The sequence below is a fragment of the Pipistrellus hanaki genome (assembly GCF_964339955.1).
Source record: "Pipistrellus hanaki genome assembly, chromosome: 1".
NCBI classification, from domain to species: Eukaryota; Metazoa; Chordata; class Mammalia; order Chiroptera; family Vespertilionidae; genus Pipistrellus; species Pipistrellus hanaki.
In genome coordinates, this window is record NC_140503.1 from 171,124,302 (window position 1) to 171,142,677 (window position 18,376).

Genomic DNA, 18,376 nt, shown 5'->3' on the forward strand with positions numbered 1-18,376 from the left:
AAAACATTATAAATAGTCATATAAAATTGTCTAACTTCTGTGTACTGGATCTATTTTATTTCTTGGTGAAATATATATATATATATATATATATATATATATATATATATATATATATATATATGTAGATAGATGATAGATAGATGATAGATAGGATACATATAGATAGGATATATGTCACTTTTGAGTGACTCACTTTTGAATGGCTAGAAGTTAAGGGTAGTTGATATTCAGGAGTCTGATATATATATATCCTATCTAATAAAGAGGGAACATGCTAATTGACCGTCACACCCTCTCAAGATGGCAGCACCCACAGCAAATACGGAGGAAATATGCTAATTAACTGCCATGCCCTCAAAGATGGCAACACCCACAGCCACAAGATGGTGGCACCCAGTCCCCTCAGCACTACCAGTCTGGCCACTCCAAGAGCCTACCTCCAGAGTCCCCCAGTCCCCTCAACTACCCATCCACACAGGGGCGGGCCTGGACTCAGGAAAGCCTCAGATGTTGGCTGCCAGTTGCGCAGGGCTGGCCCAAAGTGCAGGCAAGCCTTAGATGGCAGCTGCCCAGCCACCCAGGGTCATCCGAGTCTCAGGTAGTCAGGGCTGGGTGAGATTTGCACTGCCGGAAGTGGCAGTAGCAGAGGTATGATGGGGTTGTCACCTTCCTCTGATAACCAAGTTGTCTCCCTCCCTTAAGGGCTCCTACATTGTGAGAGGGGGCAGACAGGGTTGAGGGACCCCCCACTCCGCCCCCGCTCCTAGTGTGTGTGTATGTGTGTGTGTGTGTGTGTGTGTGTGTGTGTGTGTGTGTATAACATATATGTCTTGCAAAAATACATGATAAAGGAAATCAATCTCATATACAATGCATCATTCCATAGGAAAAGAAATATTGAATCAATTTAAAAAAAAAATAGCTGCCCTAACTCATTTGGCTCAGTGGATAGTGCGTTGGCCTGTGGACTCAAGGATCCCGGATACAATTTCGATCAAGGGCATGTACCGTGGTATGGGTACTCATTTGGCTCAGTGGATACTGCATTGGCCTGTGGACTCAAGGATCCCAGATACAATTTCGATCAAGGGCATGTACCGTGGTATGGGCACATACCCAGTAGGGAGTGTTCAGGAGGCAGCTGATCGATGTTTCTCTCCCATTGATGTTTCTAACTCTCTATCCCTCTCTCTTCCTCTCTGTAAAATCAATTATATATATATATATATATATATATATATATATATATATATATGTATATATTTTTTAATAAAACTACTGAAAACAATGGAAATTCTCCCAAAAATATAAGAGTGGGATTGCCATATGGTCTGGCAATTCCATTTCTTGGTATATATGCAAAAGAATTAAAATAATGATATTAGTAAAATATTTACACATCCACATTCATAGCAGCACTATTCACAACTCAAAAGTGGAATCAAACCAAGAGCCCATGAACAGAAGAATCAATAAGCAAAATGCAATATTTACATACAATGCAATTTTACTCAAGCTTAAAATTGAAGGAAATTCTAACACATGCTATAACATGGATGGAGCCTCAGAATATCATGTTAAATGAAGTGAGCCACTGACAAAAGGCAAATACTGTATGAATCTTCTTATATTATGTATCCAGATTGGTCTATTAAACAGAAACAGAAAATAGAATCATGGTTTCCAGGGACCACTGAAGAGGGAATTATTGCATAACGGGTACATTTGCAGTTTTGCAAGATGAAGTTCGACAGCTTGGTTGTGCAATAATGTGAATATACGTATTACTAAATTGTACACTTAGGATCTGTTAAGATGGTAAATATTGTGTTATGTATATTTTAGCACAACTTGTAAAAAAAGGAGTACTCATAACTCCAGAAAATAGTGGATTTCTCTGATTAGTTGTTTGAAAGCATTCATTTCAATGGCGTTTGCTATGCTATTAATATTTTGTAATGAAGCAATTTTTTTTCTTTACAGGAGATGGAAGAGTTTGTCCAGAGCTCTGGAAAACATGGTATTGTTGTGTTTACTTTGGGATCAATGGTCAAAAACATATCAGAAGAAAGAGCCAATGTGATTGCATCAGCCCTTGCCCAGATTCCACAAAAGGTTAGACTAAGCATCTTAATAGTGCACAGCTTATATGTGCTAATTACATAAATTCCTGTGTGATATGTAAGCCATTATGATAGCTCCTATTTATCTCAGGTATGAATTCAAACCAGAATACTAGTACACAAGGCAGGTGATAAATAGTAGTACAAAGGTTGTGTTTAACAGTAACTTTGGAATTAACATTGTGATCAGAATGGAATATATTTAAGAGGTACAATGTAAAGTTTGGTGTCACAGTGATATTGCAGAAGGATACCAAAATCACCAAGCTCTGCCCTGTCATTGGCTCCATCTCATTGCAGGATCCCTGAAGACACAGGGCACAATGCATGTTATTAGAAAGGAATAAAATTCTAACAATAATGTTAAGTAGGAATTGATGCCTACTGAAAGAATGCCATTTGAGGTTTGCTAAGTAATCCAGGCCACTCTTACTTCCCTAATTTTTGAAATCGGCCTATTCAGTGTGATTTCTGATTCCTAAGTGCTGTTCAGAGAAAGAATAGCCAGGACTCACTAAACTGGGACCAGGTTCCCAAGCCAGACACATCTAGAGACAGAAAAGCTGTCACAATCTGGTTGATTGAGTCCTCTAAAAAGGGAGGAAGATAAATTAGAAATAGGGGGAGGCGGAGGATCCACCATTAAGGTAACTGTATGCTTTATAAAATACAGCTCCCAAAAACCTCTGCTTCTAACCCATCAGAATAATAACTTCTCCTGGTTGAGGAAGGAGTAGGGACTATATGAGGAGTCCAGGAGAAGTAAGCCCAGTACGGAAAAGTTCAGATGCCCCCTCCTCCATAAAACAGAGTAGTAAGATATTTTCCAATATCTTATTTACACCTGCAGTCTTTGGGTATTTATGAACTATTTTTTCATTTCCTAAGTGATGTAATTTCTGTTTATAGCCTGTGCTAATTATTGATAAACATCTGTGACTATTTTAACATTCATATAACAAATAAATGTTAAGCACTAGTAAATTATATCCAGCTTATAAGAACTGCTGGTATTTATGAGGATTCCAAAATCAGAATCTTTTTTCCCCTGGGTATAAAAATAGCTTGGCTACAGTTCCCATAGTAATCAGTGCTGTCCATACTATATACTGTGTCATTGAAGTATTAACACTTAGTTGAAAAAACATTAGCATCATCACAATTTTGGATTTTTTTCAACAGCTATACTTGTAATAGTGTGCCAGCAGGCTCTTATTTTTTACATTTAAAAAATTTCCAGTTCTAGTCATACTAATAAACCTTTGGTTCATGTAAATCAAAAAGCTATAGTACATTTACACAGTGGAATACTACACTGCAGTAAAAAAGAAGAAAATATTTCCTTTGAGGACAGCAAGGATGCACCTGAAGAGTATTATGCCATGTGAAACAAGCCAGTAAGAAGACAAATACCATATTATTTCACTCATATGTGGAATCTAAATTAAACAACAACAAAAAGAAACTGACTCACAGATAGCAACTGACAGCACTCAGTGTAGGGGTAAGGAGGCTGGCAGGGAAGAGGGGAGTGAAGGGATTGAGAGAAAAAAAAAGGGGAAAAAGAAAAAACTCATGGGCATAGATAACAGTGTGGTGATTTCAGAAGGTTTGGGATGAAGAGAAGTGGGGGAGGGTTTAGGGTGGATAAATGGTGATGGGCAGAAACTTGATTTTGGGTGATGAACACACAATACAGTGTACAGATGATGTGTTGTAGAATTGTACACCAAAAACCTCTATAACTTTGTTAATCAGTGTCACCCAATAAATTCAATAAAAAAGAAAAAGTATAAAAAGGAAAAAAATAATTAGTGATTTAAATAGACAAATAAAACAGGAAAAAAAAGTGAAAATAAAGTTAAATTTTTATGTAAAAAAAGAAAAACCCTTCTGTAATACTTAAAAATATAGGTTAATATTACATGGGAAAAAGAGATAAATTATAAATAAACTAGAGACCCGGTACACAAATTTTGTGCACTGGGAGGGGGTGTCCCTCAGCCCTGCCTGCACCTTCTTGCAGTCTGGGAGCCCTTGTGGGATGTCAGACTGCCAGCTTAGGGATGCTCTTCTCATAATCCAGGAACCCTCACTCCTTACTGCCTGTCTGTGTACTTCTCCTTACCGCTCAGCTTGCTGCTCCTTAGCATGCCACGGGGGCTTTGCTAAGATCTCTGCACTTGCCAGCCATGATACCTGCTTAGAGCTGAGTGGCACTCCCTCTGTGGAGGCGCACTGACCACCAAAGGGCAGCTCCTGCGTGAGTGTCTGCCCTGTGGTGATCAGTGTACATCACAGCAAACAGTTGTCCCACTGGTTGTTCTGCTGTTTGGTCAATTTGCATATTAGGATTTTACTAAATAGGATATATAGTAAGTACCTACATTTTTGCACTAGAATTATGAATAGACCTAAATTTTTGGAAATATATTTTTATTGATTTTAGAGAGGAAGGAAGAGGGATAGATAGACATATCAATGATGAGAATCATTGATCAGTTCCCGTCCACATACGCACAATCCTGGCATGTGCCCTGACTGGGAATTAAGCCATGACCTCCTGGTTCACAGGTCAATGCTCAACCACTAAGCATTGCTGGCCAGGCCTAAAATTTTTTACTTCAATTCATCACTAAAGATCTCATTAGTATACTGGTATGTGTTCAATATCATTATTGCATTCATACTTGATTGAATGTAAAAATAAACACATAAAATGTGGGTATTTCTATCATACCAGTGTTATAATAGCTCTCATTGTTAATCTCTTGTCCTTATTACTTATCTGTATATGAAGGGCTTTAGCTAGATTATTTCTTAATTTCTTTTTAATATTAACATGCTATACCTTTAGTTCAACTCATGGAATGAAATATTTTCTTTACTTTAACAGGTTCTATGGAGATTTGATGGCAAGAAACCAGATACCTTAGGGCCAAATACTCGGCTCTATAAGTGGATCCCCCAGAATGACCTTCTTGGTGAGACTGTAAACCAAACACCAAAATAACAATAACTCCAAAGATAGTGATAATACTTCAAAAAGAAACAAATTACTGAACATTTATTTTAGAAAAACTCAAAAATAAAACTTAATTTCCTTGTATTTGTTTGCCAGTCCTGGGGGAAAGGATAACAAAGAAAAGCTAACATTTTATTATAGACCATCTCCTCCCTTATGTCTGAAATCAAAGATCTTCATTTCAGGTGTAATTACTTCTCATGAAGAATTTTTTTCAGCCAAAACTGATTTGGTTCCGTGGATAGAGTGTCAGCCTGTTGACTGAAAGGTCCCAGGTTCGATTCCAGTCAAGGGCATGTACCTTGGTTGGGGGCACATCCCCAGTGGGAGTGATGCAAGAGGCAGCTGATCAATGTTTCTCTCTCATTGATGTTTCTAGCTCTCTGTCCCTCTCTCTTCTTCTTTGTTAAAAATCAATGGAATGTATTTTTTTTTAAAAAAAAAAAAAGCATTTTTCAATAACTACCACTCTGCCTCCTACTTCTCCCTTCTTATTTCTATTTTTTCCACTTTTGTATGGGTATTAATTCACTGCCATTAAAAAATAAGAGCACCTCTTTTGTTACCAGTGACTCCATTTTCAATAGAGAAATAGCCATAATGTTTTTCATGAAGTAACAACACACTTCACGATAAAGTGTGGTCTGTTCTTTTTCTGATTCCAGAGTCACCATTCTCACATTTCCTGCTGCCTGGACAGCCACATGTAATTCTCGGTGACTTCACTATTTCTTTAAGAGAATATGTTCCAAAATGCCACCTCCTTTTCTTTTTTTCCTTTTTTTCTGCACATGCTATTTTTTACCTATAATGCTCTCTCTTTTTCAAATTTATCTTTATTGTTTAAAAGTATTACACGTTTCCTTCCCCTCCCCCCCCCCATTGAGCCCCTCAACTCAGCATCTGCTCTTCACAGAACTTGCATTTCTCTTTCATCTTGTCTACCCAGCAATATTATATTCATTTTTTAAGTCACAATGCCATACCAGTATCTAGTTACTTCTTCAGAAACTAAAGTTCTTCTTTCTCTGAGATCTAAAATACATTTTAATGCAGTTTCATGTGTATAATAATCTAGAATACAGTGCCTGAGTGCTCTTCTTGACCAACTCTCATTTCATTTCTAAGACTTATAATTAATAATTTACTGAAATTCACCCAATCCTAGGCCATCCAAAAACCAAAGCCTTTATAACTCATGGTGGAACCAATGGCATCTATGAGGCAATATACCATGGGATCCCTATGGTGGGCATCCCTATGTTTGGGGATCAACCTGATAACATTGCTCACATGGAGACCAAGGGAGCAGCTGTCAGAATGGACTTCAACACTATGTCTACTGCAGATTTACTCAATGCATTGAAGACAGTCATTAATGATCCATCGTGAGTACCATAATTTTAATAGTATTTATAGATTCTTTTGTCTGTGACAAGTACAAGTTTCATCCCATACTGAGATTAATTTTAAAGTTATTAACATGATTTCACCAATTTAAATTTGCTTTTATTTTCAACCAGACATTAACTTCAAAGTTTCTTTTAACCTGATTGAACAGGTAATCAATTACTGCAACAATTTTCTACACAAGCATACACAAAGTTATATTGTTCACTACAAGGACACTTTTTTAAAAATATGATAGAACCCATAGAATGAAGAAATGAAGAACTGAAGAAGTTGCATAAAGTATTTAAATTTAGTGCCAAACATTTCTGAAACTATAAATCTTGTGTGGGGAAAATGGGGTTTCTATGGAAAGTTCTCTACAGGGTGACCTGATCATAAATTCCTAACTGTGAAGGTACTGATGAGTAGACATGCTCCAGGGCCATAACTTATTTACTGAAAGGTTTTTACACCAGCCCTGCCCATTGTTTTTGTTTGTTTGTTTTTGTGTGTGGGGGGTTGTTTGTTTGTTTTTTGCATCTAGCTTAATACTCCTTTTAAATACCAGAAATAATACCCCTCAAAAGAGCCACTACCCAGCTGGCGTCACTCAGTGGTTGAGCATTGACCTGTGAACCAGGAAGTCACAGTTTGGTTCCCAGTCCAAGCCACATGCCCAGGTTGCAGTTGTGAGCTTGGTCCCCAATGGAAGGTATGAGGGAGGCAGCTGATCGATAATTCTCTCTTATCATTGATATTTCTATCTCTCTCCCTCTCCCTTCCTCTCTGAGATCAATAAAAATGTATTTTTTTTTTAAATGGTGGGGTCATTAACTCTCCAGAGAGCACATAATCTTATTAACGGTATCCTGTAATCCAATCCCTGCTTTGTTTTATCCAACTTCATGTAATCTTACTTTTTTTTAACCTTAAACTCAAAAGCATAAAGGCAACTGCAAAACTGTTTTTCATAGGGTCATTTGATATCTTGTTCCCAACATATGTCATTAGTTTGGTTCCAATAAACTCGTAAAAATTCTCTACAGGTTTGGATGTTCTTACATTGACAATAACTTTCTACTTAAAAAAGTGATTTTTATTATAATTATTTTAACATACTTTACAATATAAAAGCCTAAATAACTATAATGACCGGTCAACCCAATGACCAGTCAACTGACACACACTGACCACCATGGGGCAGATGCTCACTGCAGGAGCTGCCCCTGGTGGTCAGTGCACTTCCACAATTAACCTTCCCCAGACAGCCAACGTTAGCCCCAATCTCCGGCCAGGCCAAAGGACCCCAACCATGCACAAATTCGTGCAGCGGGCCTCTAATTATATATATATGTGTGTGTGTGTGTGTGTGTGTGTGTGTGTGTGTGTTGCATATCATAAAATTCGATGTTTAATGTATAAACATCAAATATAGGTAGTATGTTACAGAGTAATGAAACGGTCAATAAAATCTAAATTTAGGAAATTTTCACCAGACCCAAAAGAAATCTCATATGCCTTAGAAGTAATTCCCTATCCCCCAGCCCTACACAACCATTAATCCACTTTCTATCCTATAAATCACCATATTCTGGGTATTTCAGACAAATAGATCATCATATATTTGCAAGTGGCTTCTTTCACTTGGCATATTTTTTAGTATCATCCATGTGATAGCTTTGTATTGCTGAGTAATAGTGTCAACATAAGAAATGTTCAAACCCATAGAGAATTAAAAAAAAAAATTAAGAGGGAGAGGGAAAGAGGGAGAGACATCAATATGAGAGCAGCATTGATCAGCTGCCTCCTGCTGATCCATAATGCCTGGGTTGTGACCTCACTGGGAATTGAACCAGCAACCCCCAGGGCAAAGGATAATGGCCAACCAACTGAACCGCAGCAACTAACCTCAATTTTTTGTATAAGGTTATTTGAACAAAAGAGTCAACATGCTAGGAAGCAAGTGCTCCTGAGAATGACTGTTTTTTCAGACTCTTTTATACATCTGGGATTAAGGAGGTAGCATAAGAAAGATTACATGATAGTTAATAAGAATATGTGCTCTCTTGAGGGTGGTTATGCCTTTGAGGAGTCTGAAAAAGAGGAATAATCTGACATTTTAAAGGTTTATGAACCTAGAAGCACAAAAACAATGAGCAGGGCTTGCTTATGTCACAGATAAAATTTTTTGTAAGAATGAGACATGACTACCCACCTTACCAGTAAAGAATTTTATGATCAGATCATCCTATGAGGTTATTTTTAGTTTGATTTATTACAGAGCCCTTTTTTTGTCCCCAATAGTCTATGTATGGATATATTTCATTTATTTACCCATTGATCGGTTCATGAAATTTTGAGCATGAAAGTGTCATATCTGATATCTGAAACCATGCTGGCTAAGAAATGGCAATTGAAAAATAGAGGGTCAAAGAGAAGAGTGGAGGTCCGGGGAATACTGAGAAGGGATTTCACTCAGGATGACACTACTCCCACTAAACACCTTATGAGATTCATTCTGCAAGTGAATTTCCACCATTTCATTTATAGCACTAACAATGGTTCCTACTATTTACTCTGCTAGAAAAGACTGAACTGTTCAACTTCCATCTTCACTTTTAAAAATACATGTTATCAGAAAATTCCATTTTAAGTCCAAACTATCTATGAAGAAGTAAATTCAACGAATGCTACTATTTTGAATCATATTCATGACATTTTCAAAAACCTTTCATGGGCATGATATACTTAAGTAAGTTAACTTCTTTTCAATGTTGGTATTTTTGTAATTCTCCTTTAGATATAAAGAGAACGCAATGACATTATCAAGAATTCATCATGACCAGCCTATGAAACCTCTGGATCGAGCAGTCTTCTGGATCGAGTTTGTCATGCGCCACAAAGGAGCCAAACACCTGCGGCCAGCCTCCTATGACCTTAGCTGGTTCCAGTACCACTCTTTGGATGTGATAGGGTTCCTGCTGGCCTGTGTGGCAACTGCTATATTTGTCATCACAAAATGTTGTCTTTTTTGTTACCAGAAGTTTGCTAAACCAGGAAACAAGAAAAAAAGGGAGTAGTTTCTGAGGCCTGAAGCTGACACTCCTGAAGCTGATATGCCTCCTTCAGTTTATTCCACACAAAGAAGTTGTAACATATGGATTCCTACTTTCTGTGACAAAATGACTTTTCACAATTTAGCTTCTCAAATCAAAATTTGTTTTCAAGCGACTTACTGTCTAACTGTTAAAAATATTCATGCCAAATAGAAAAAAAATACAGAGCAAAAATAAAATAACAATAAAACAATGTGGGTATATATTGAATTTTATTATATTAATTTTAAAGTTATACCAAAAATTAAGCTTAATTATGTTTCCAACATTAGGCATAAACAGAAGAACATTAAGTAGTTTAATGTGATATTTATCTTTCTCTAACTGACTTATTTCACAATATCAGTATTACTGTGCAAATACTCTGAATATTTTAACTTTATTCTGATACAAAATTCTGTGGTTTTATCTTTTGCTAAAGAAATCATTCAATAGTTAGAATTATGTAAAATGATTCATCCTTCCATTTCATTTTGGGAGACCACTAATGCTTCTTTTGGGGGGGGGGGGATAGTTTTATATATATATATATATATATATATATATATATATATATATATATATATATATATATATATATATATACTAGAGGCCCACTGCATAAAAATTATGCACTGGTAGGGTCCCTAGGCCTGGCGGACAATCAGGGCCGATCTCTGGGGCAACAGCAAGGCAATCGGCGAAGGAGGGTCCGGCAAGGAGGGGGGCCCTGCTGGCACCTGCCTTGGCTGGCCTGGGTTCTGGGGTCTCAGAGCAGCTCCTGCCTTGAGCGTCTGCCCCCTGGTGGTCAGTGCACATCATAGTGACCAGTAGTCCTGCTGGTCATTCCGCTGTTCAGTCAATTTGCATATTAAGCTTTTATTATAGGATTATCTTTGTTTTTGAAAGTATTACAAATGTCCACCCTTTTAACTCTCATTTATGCCCTCCTTCCTGCTCCTGCCCCCTTCTGCTCCTTGGTTTTCTGTATATCCAGCCTCAGCATCACTCCTTACCTAAAAATATGCCAGGTCATTTGCCCTCATCCAGTTTAAGTCATTTCCCATTAAAGTGTATGTGGAGCCATAGCTGGGGCTCAGTGGTTAGAGTGTCACCCTGCAGACTGAAGAGTTGCGAGATTGATTCTAGTCAAGGGTGCGTACCTTGGTTGTAGGTTCTTGTGGCTAGAGCAGTGGTTCTCAACCTTTCTAATGCCACAGCCCTTTAATACAGTTGCTGATGTTGTGGTGACCTCCAACCATAAAATTATTTCGTTGCTACTTCATAACTATAATTTTGTTACTGTTAATGAATAGTAATGTAAATATCTCTCCACCCACAAGTTGAGAACTGCTAGCAGGGTAGCCTTAAGAACATCAGAAAACACAGATATTTATGATTCATTAACAGTAACAAAATTACAATTACGAAGTAGCATCTAAAATAATTTTAAGGTTCGGGGTCACCACAACATGAGGAACTGTATTGGGTCACGGCATTAAAAAGGTTGAGAACCAATGTGCTAGATGCAAATAGTCAATCTCTCTCTCTCTCTCTCTCTCTCTCTCTCTCTCTCTCTCTCTCTCTCTCTCTCTTTCCTCTTTCCACTCTCTCTAAAAATATCAATGGAAAAAATATCCTTGGGTGAGGATTAACAACAATAACAACAATAAAAAAGTGTATGCTAACTTAGAAATATAACAATAGCTAGTTGTTTCCTAATATAAAATTGAGCTGTCTATGATAGACTTTGGCTTTAGTAACTAATTCTCTTTTCCTCACAGCCCCTTAAAAAGATTCACCTGGTTGCTTTCTCTCCTCTTGCAGCCTTTGATAATGGATATATGGTCTCAATTGCAGGTTTGTTAATGTAGAACTCATACTCTAAAGGGACTTATTGACTGTTCGTATAGTATGTGTCTGTACATATATATATATATATATATATATATATATATATATACGCACTTCTTGCAAAATAAGGCACAACATCACTTAGCTATTTACAAACACATGTATACTCAAGGAAAACTTGTTCAGTCATAACTTGCACATGAATATTAAAAATAATTATTCATAGTGGCCAAAATTGGGGAAAAGGGATTTCTATCAACTAATGCAAGAATAAAAAGAATGTGGTATGTCTTTATTATGGAATATTACTTGGCAAATAAAAAGGATACATGCTGTAATATGAATAAATCTTTAAATTATTTTGCTAAGAAGCCAATCACAAAAGGCCACATATGACATTATTCTGTTTTACAAGAAATCCTCTACTCCTATAGAGACACAAACCAGATTAATGGTCAGATAGGGTTTAGGGAGTAAGACATTAGGGAGTTCCATGTAAAGGGTAAAGGTTTCATGGGGTAGGAAAATGCTTCCACATAACAATAGAACATGGTGGTAGCACAATTCGGTGAAAACAATATGAACTATTGAAATGTACATTTTATATGAATCAACTAAATGATGGGTAAATTACATGTTCACAAAGTTTTATTTAAAAATTAAAATATCAGAGGAGAAAATGGCAGCTAAATAGGCAGCATGTCACCCACCTTATCCCAGGGCCAGATGGGAAATACTGCAAAAGTAGAGAACATTCACCTGCAATTACCAACTGAGGTCCAGCTAAGGAAGAGACTTATATCAAAGAAGGACAAAAAGCACCTGCAAACCAGTAGGAAGGGCCAGGTCAAGAGAGGAGCTGACCCAGCTCCCACGGGCGGTAGGCCAAGAGAGGAGGGAATGCTGGGTCACAGGAGGGTCCGTTTCCTCTGAAGACAGAGGCCCAGAACCCAGGCTCGGCACCAGAGATGAGACCTGTGGCCCATGTAACATCCAGCTGTCAAAGGTGGCAGGGCTACTGGCCACTGAGGAGTTTGGCAGACTTGAGCTGGTTGAAGTGAAAGCCACAATTTGTTTTTTTATTATTTTTTTTTAATTTCTTTATTGATTAAGGCGGTGGTTGGCAAACTCATTAGTCAACAGAGACAAATATCAACAGTATAAGGATTGAAATTTCTTTGAGAGTCAAATTTTTTTTTAATTAAACTTTATAGGTAGTTACATTGTTATTAACTTAATTAGCGTACTCCTAAGCTGGCCTTTGCTAAAAAGTCAAGGGGACAAAAAACCGTATGTGGCTCTCAAGCCGCAGTTTGCCAACCACTTGATTAAGGTATTACATATGTATCTTCATCTCCAAATTACCTTCCCAACCGCCCCCACTCATGTCCTCACCCGCCTGTTGTCTGTGTCCATTGCTTAGGCTTATATGCATGCATACAAGTCCTTTACTTGATCTCTCCCCCTTACCCCCACCCTCCACTACCTTCCTTCTGAGGTTTGACAGTCTGATCAATGCTTCTCTGTCTCTGGATCTGTTTTTATTCATCAGTTTAAGCTGTTCAATATTTCCCATAGATGAGTGAGATCATGTGATATTTATCTTTCTCTGACTGACTTATTTCAATTAGCATAATACTCTCCAATTCCATCCATGCTGTTGCAAATGGTAGAAATTCCTTCTTCTTCTTTTTTTTTTTTTTTTTGACCACAGCATAGTATTCCATTGTGTAGATGTCCCACAATTTTTTAATTCACTAATCTGCTGATGGGCACTTAGGCTGTTTCCAAATCTTAGCTATAGTGAATCGTGCTTCTATGAACATAGGGGTTCATATATCCTTTCTGACTGATGTTTCTAGTTTCTTGGGATATATTCCTAGAAGTGAGATCACTGGGTCAAATGGGAGTTCCATTTCTAGTTTTTTGAGGGAACTCCATACTATTCTCCACAGTGGCTGCATGAGTCTGCATTCCCACAAGTAGTGCACGAGATCTCCTTTTCTTCTGCATCCTCACCAGCACTTGTTGTTTTTTGATTTGTTGATGATAGCCATTTTGACAGGTGTGAGATGGTACAGCATTGTCATTTTAATTTGCATCTCTTGGATAATTAGACTTTGAGCATGTTTTCATGTTTCTTGGCCTTCCTTATGTCTCCCTTTGAAATGTTTCTATTTAGGTCCATTACCATTTATTTTTTTATTGGAGTGTTTATCTTCCTTTTTTGAGTTGTATGATTTTCCTGTAAATGTTGGAGATTAAGCCTTTTTCGGATACAACATTGGCAAGTATGTTCTCCTATGCAGTGGGATTTCTTATTTTGTTGATGGTTTCCTTTGCTGTGCAAAAGCTTTTTATTTTGATGTAGTACCATTTGTTTATTTTCTTTTTCGTTTACATAGCCCTATGAGCAATATCAGTGAAGAAATTTCTTTGGCATATGTCTGAGATTTTGCTGCCTGTGGATAACTCTTGTATTTTTATGGTTTCCCATCTTATGTTTTAGTCCTTATCTATTTTGAGTTTATTTTTGTGTATGGTTTAAGTTGGTAATCTAGTTTCATTTATTTTTTTGCATGTATCTGTCCAATTTTCCCAACACCATTTATTGAAGAGACTGTCTTGACTCCATTGTATGTTCATCCTCCTTTGTCAAATATTATTTGGGCATAATGGTTTGGGTGATTTCTGGGTTCTCTATTCTATTCCATTGATCTATATGTCTGTTCTTGTGCCAGTATCAAGCTATTTTAAAAACAGTGGTTTTGTAATACAACTTGATATCTGATATTGATATCCCACCTACTTTGTTCGTCTTTCACAGGATTGCTGCAGCTACTCAGGGTCTTTTTTTATTCCAGATGAATTTTTGGTGAGTTCGTTCTAGGTCTGTGAACTATGCTCTTGATATTTTAATGGAGATTGCATTGAATCTATAGATTGCTTTGGGTAGTAAGGACATTTTGATTATGTTGATTCTACCAATCCATGAATACGGTATGTTCTTTCATCTGTTTATGTCTTTCTGTATCTCCTTTTTCAGTGTCCTATAGTTTTTCACATATCCCAAGAAACTAGAAACATCAATCAGAAAGGATATATGAACCCCTATGTTCATAGAAGCACAATTCACTATAGCTAAGATTTGGAAACAGCCTAAGTGCCCATCAGCAGATTAGTGAATTAAAAAACTGTGGGACATCTACACAAAGGAATATTATGCTGTGGAAAAATAAAAAAAGAAGGAATTTCTACCATTTGCAACAGCATGGATGGAATTGGAGAGTATTATGCTAATTGAAATAAGTCAGTCAGAGAAAGATAAATATCACATGATCGCACACATCTATGGGAAATAATGAACAGCTTAAACTGATGAATAATTTTTTTTGGGGGGGGGCAATGGTAAATAGGATTGCTATTTTTAGTTTCTCTGTAAGTTCACTATTTGTGTATAAAAAAAAAATGCCATATATTTCTTGGCTTTAATTTTGTGTCCTGCTACTTTGCCGAATTCATTTATTAAATCTAGTAATTTTTTGATGGAGTCTAAGGTTTTCTATGAACAGTATCGTCATCTGCAAACAAGGACAGTTTTACTTCCTCTTTTTCAATTTGGATGCCTTTTATCTCTTCTTATTGTCTGATAGGAATGGCTAGTCCTTCCAGTACTATGTGGAACAGGAGTGGTGACAGTGGCATCCGTCTTGTACCTGTTCTTAGGGGAAATGGTCTTAGTTTTTGCCCATTGAGTAAGATGTTAGCTGTGGGTTTGTCATATATGTCTCTTATTATGGTGCGGTATGATCCTTCTATTCCCACCTTGCTGAGAGTTTTTATCAAGAAAGGGTGTTGGATTTTGTCAAATGCTTTTACTGCATCAATTGATATAAAAAATATGATTTTTATCTCTCAATTTGTTTATGTGATGTATCACATTTATTGATTTGCAGATATTGATTCCCATCCTTTCAAACCTGGGATAAATCCTGCTTGTTCATGGTGTATGATCTTTCTGATGTACTGTTGGATCTGATTTGCTAGAATTTTGTTGAGGATTTTGGCATCTATGTTCACGAGGAATGTTGGCTGTAATTGTCTTTCATTGTGTTGTCTTTATCTGGTTTTGTTATTAGGGTGATGCTGGCTTCATAGAATGAGCTTGGAAGTGTTCTTTCCTTTTGAATTTTTTATAATAGTCTGAGGACTACAGTGTTTAGTTCTTCCTTAAGTGTTTGGTATATAACTCCCCTGTGAAGCTGTCTGGCCCTGGGCTTTTGTTTGCTGGGAGCAGTTTTGTTTTGTTTTTTGTTTTTTCTGAGCTAAGTAAAGCATGGCGCTTTTTTTTTTTAAATTTAGTAAATTTTTATTGTTAGATTATTATAATTATTTCTCCTGGACTTGGAAGTCTATTTCTTTCACCAGGTGGGGGAAGTTTTTGATCATTATTTCTTCAAATAGGTCTCAGTGTCTTGCTCTCTCTCTTCTTCTGGCACCACCATAATGCCGATGTTGGTAAGCTTGAAGTTGTCCTAGAGGCTTTTTACACTATCTTCAACTTTCTGGATTCTCTTCTTTTTCCTATTTTTCTGAAGGAGCGTTCTTTGCCTCTTTGTATTCCAACTCTTTGACTTGATTCTTGCATTCCTCTAGTCTGCTGTTGGGTCTCAGTATAATATTTTTTTTATTTCAGTCAATGTATGCTTAATTTCTAGTTGGTCCTTTTTCATATCCTGGAGGGTCTCATTAAATTTATCAGCCTTTTCTAGGAAATTCTTGAAAAACCTTATAACCATGGTTTTGAACTCTATGTCCAGTCTTTTATTCTCCTCCATTTCTTTTCTTTTGATCTGTTTCCTTGTATCCTCATTTTCACTGCTTCCCAGAGTTGGTAGGGTGACTTTGTGTGCTGGATGTCCTATATGGCTCAATGGGTCAGCCTCCCAGTTGACACTCTTGGTACACCCCTTTGTGGACTGTGTGTACAGCCTTGTTGTAGTTAAGTCTTGACTGTTGTTTGTGTCACTGGGAGGAATTGACCTCGAGGCCAATTGGCTGAGGACCAGCTGTGTCTATAATTGTAGAATTTCTATGCTGGAGACACGTTTATGGGGCAGGACTTGTTCCAGTGGGGCTTTGGTGCTCATGCTGGGAGCTTTTTGGTCACTGTTTCAATTTCTTCCAAAGTTATTGACCTTTTGAGAGTTTTAGAATCGTCCTGATTGAGTTTTGGAAGGTTGTATTTTTCTAGGAATATGTCCATTTCCTCTACGTTGTCTAGTTTGTTGGAGTAGAGTTGTTCATAGAATTTTTAAACAATGCTTTGTATTTCTATGGGTTCTGTTGTTATTTCTCCTCTTTCATTTCTGATTTTGTTTATTTGGGTCCTCTCTCTTTGCCTCTTGGAGAGCCTGGCTAGTGGTTCATCAACCTTATTTATCCTTTCAAAAAACCATCTCTTGGTTTCATTGATCTTTTGTTTTTTGGTTTTGTTTTATTTGGTCTCTATGTCATTTATTTCTTTCTGATTTTTATTATATCATTCTTCTTCTAACTCTTGGCTTTTGTTATTGTTCTCTTTCTAATTCTTTGAATTGTAGAGTTAGATGATTTATTACCATTTTTTCTTGTGTGTATCTTTTTTTGTTTTATTTTTGTAGGTAGGCCTGTAGAGCTATAAACTTCCCTCTCAGGACTGCTTTCATTGTAGCCCATAGATTTTGGATTATTTTGTTTTTATTGTCATCATTTTCTAGGATTTTTTTAATTTCTTCTTTGATATCATTGGTAACCCAGTCATTATTTAATAGCATGATATTCAGCTCCCAAGCTTTTGAGTTTTTTGGATCATTTTTATTATAGTTTATTTCTAATTTTATGCCACTGTGATCTGAGAAGATGCTTGGTATGTTTTCAATTTTCTTGAATTTGGGGAAACTATGCTTGTGATCCAATGTGTGGTCTATTTTTGAAAATGTCCCATTTGCACTTGACAAGAACATATATTCTGTGGCTTTGGGGTGAAATGTTCTGAAGATGTCAGTTAAGTCTATCTGACCTAGTGAGCCATTTAGGATTGCTGTTTCTTTCCTGATTTTTTTTTTTTTTTTTTTTTTTTTTTTTGTCTAGAGGATTTATCCAGTGATGTCAGTGGTATATTAAAGCCACCTTCTATAATTGTATTGTCAATCTCTCCCTTGATATCTTCCAGGAGTTTTTTATTTATTTGGGTGCTCCTGCATTGGATGCATATATATTTTTATCAGGATTATATCCTATTATTGTATAAATCCCTTTAGTATTACGAAGCGGCCTTCATTATCTCTTGTTATGGCCTTTAATTTTGTCAGAGGTCTATTTTGTCAGATATAAGTATTGCTATCCCAGCTTTTTTTCATTTCCATTTGCCTGAAAGATATTTTTCTGTCCCTTCACTTTCAGTCTGTGTGAGTCCCTTGTTCTGAGGTGGGTCTCTTGTAGATAGCATATATATGGGTCATGTTGTTTTAATCCATTCAACCACTCAAGGTCTTTTGATTGGAACATTTAGTGTGTTTACATTTAAAGTAATTAATAGAAGGTACTTGTTTGTAGTCATTTCCATTTTTTTGCCTGTGTTCCTTCTAACCTTTTTATTTCTTCTTTTTACAGCATTTCCTGTAGTATTTCTTGCATTGCTGGTTTAGTAGTGATAAACTCCCTTCGGGTTTTTTTGTTTGTTTGTTTGTTTGTTTGTCTGGGAAGCTCCTGATTTCCCCTTCAATTTTGATTGATAGTGTTGCTGGATAGAGTACTCTTGGATTCAGTTCTTTGCTTTGCAACACTTTGTAAAACTCCTTCCATTCCCGTCTAGCTTGATGTGTTTCTGTTGAGAAATCATT

General features: G+C 36.9%; 1 protein-coding gene across 4 annotated transcripts in view; it reads left to right on the forward strand.

Moving 5' to 3' along the window:
• Nucleotides 1–18,376, forward strand: part of LOC311625609 (UDP-glucuronosyltransferase 2B31-like) — a gene marked incomplete at its 5' end in the record, with an annotated part of 175,748 nt that overhangs the window by 67,148 nt on the left and 90,224 nt on the right. Inside the window, 4 exons of one of the 4 annotated variants that reach the window (XM_084890105.1) lie at nt 1,987–2,118; nt 5,023–5,110; nt 6,320–6,539; nt 9,344–9,878. The exons of 2 other annotated variants lie outside the window; for them this stretch is intronic. In XM_084890105.1, coding sequence (XP_084746231.1) covers nt 1,987–2,118; nt 5,023–5,110; nt 6,320–6,539; nt 9,344–9,623 — 720 coding nt within the window. In that variant the 3' untranslated portion in view covers nt 9,624–9,878. Of the gene's footprint in view, nt 1–1,986; nt 2,119–5,022; nt 5,111–6,319; nt 6,540–9,343; nt 9,879–18,376 lie in introns of those variants that run through there. One more of the 4 variants, XM_084890112.1, reaches the window with a different exon arrangement.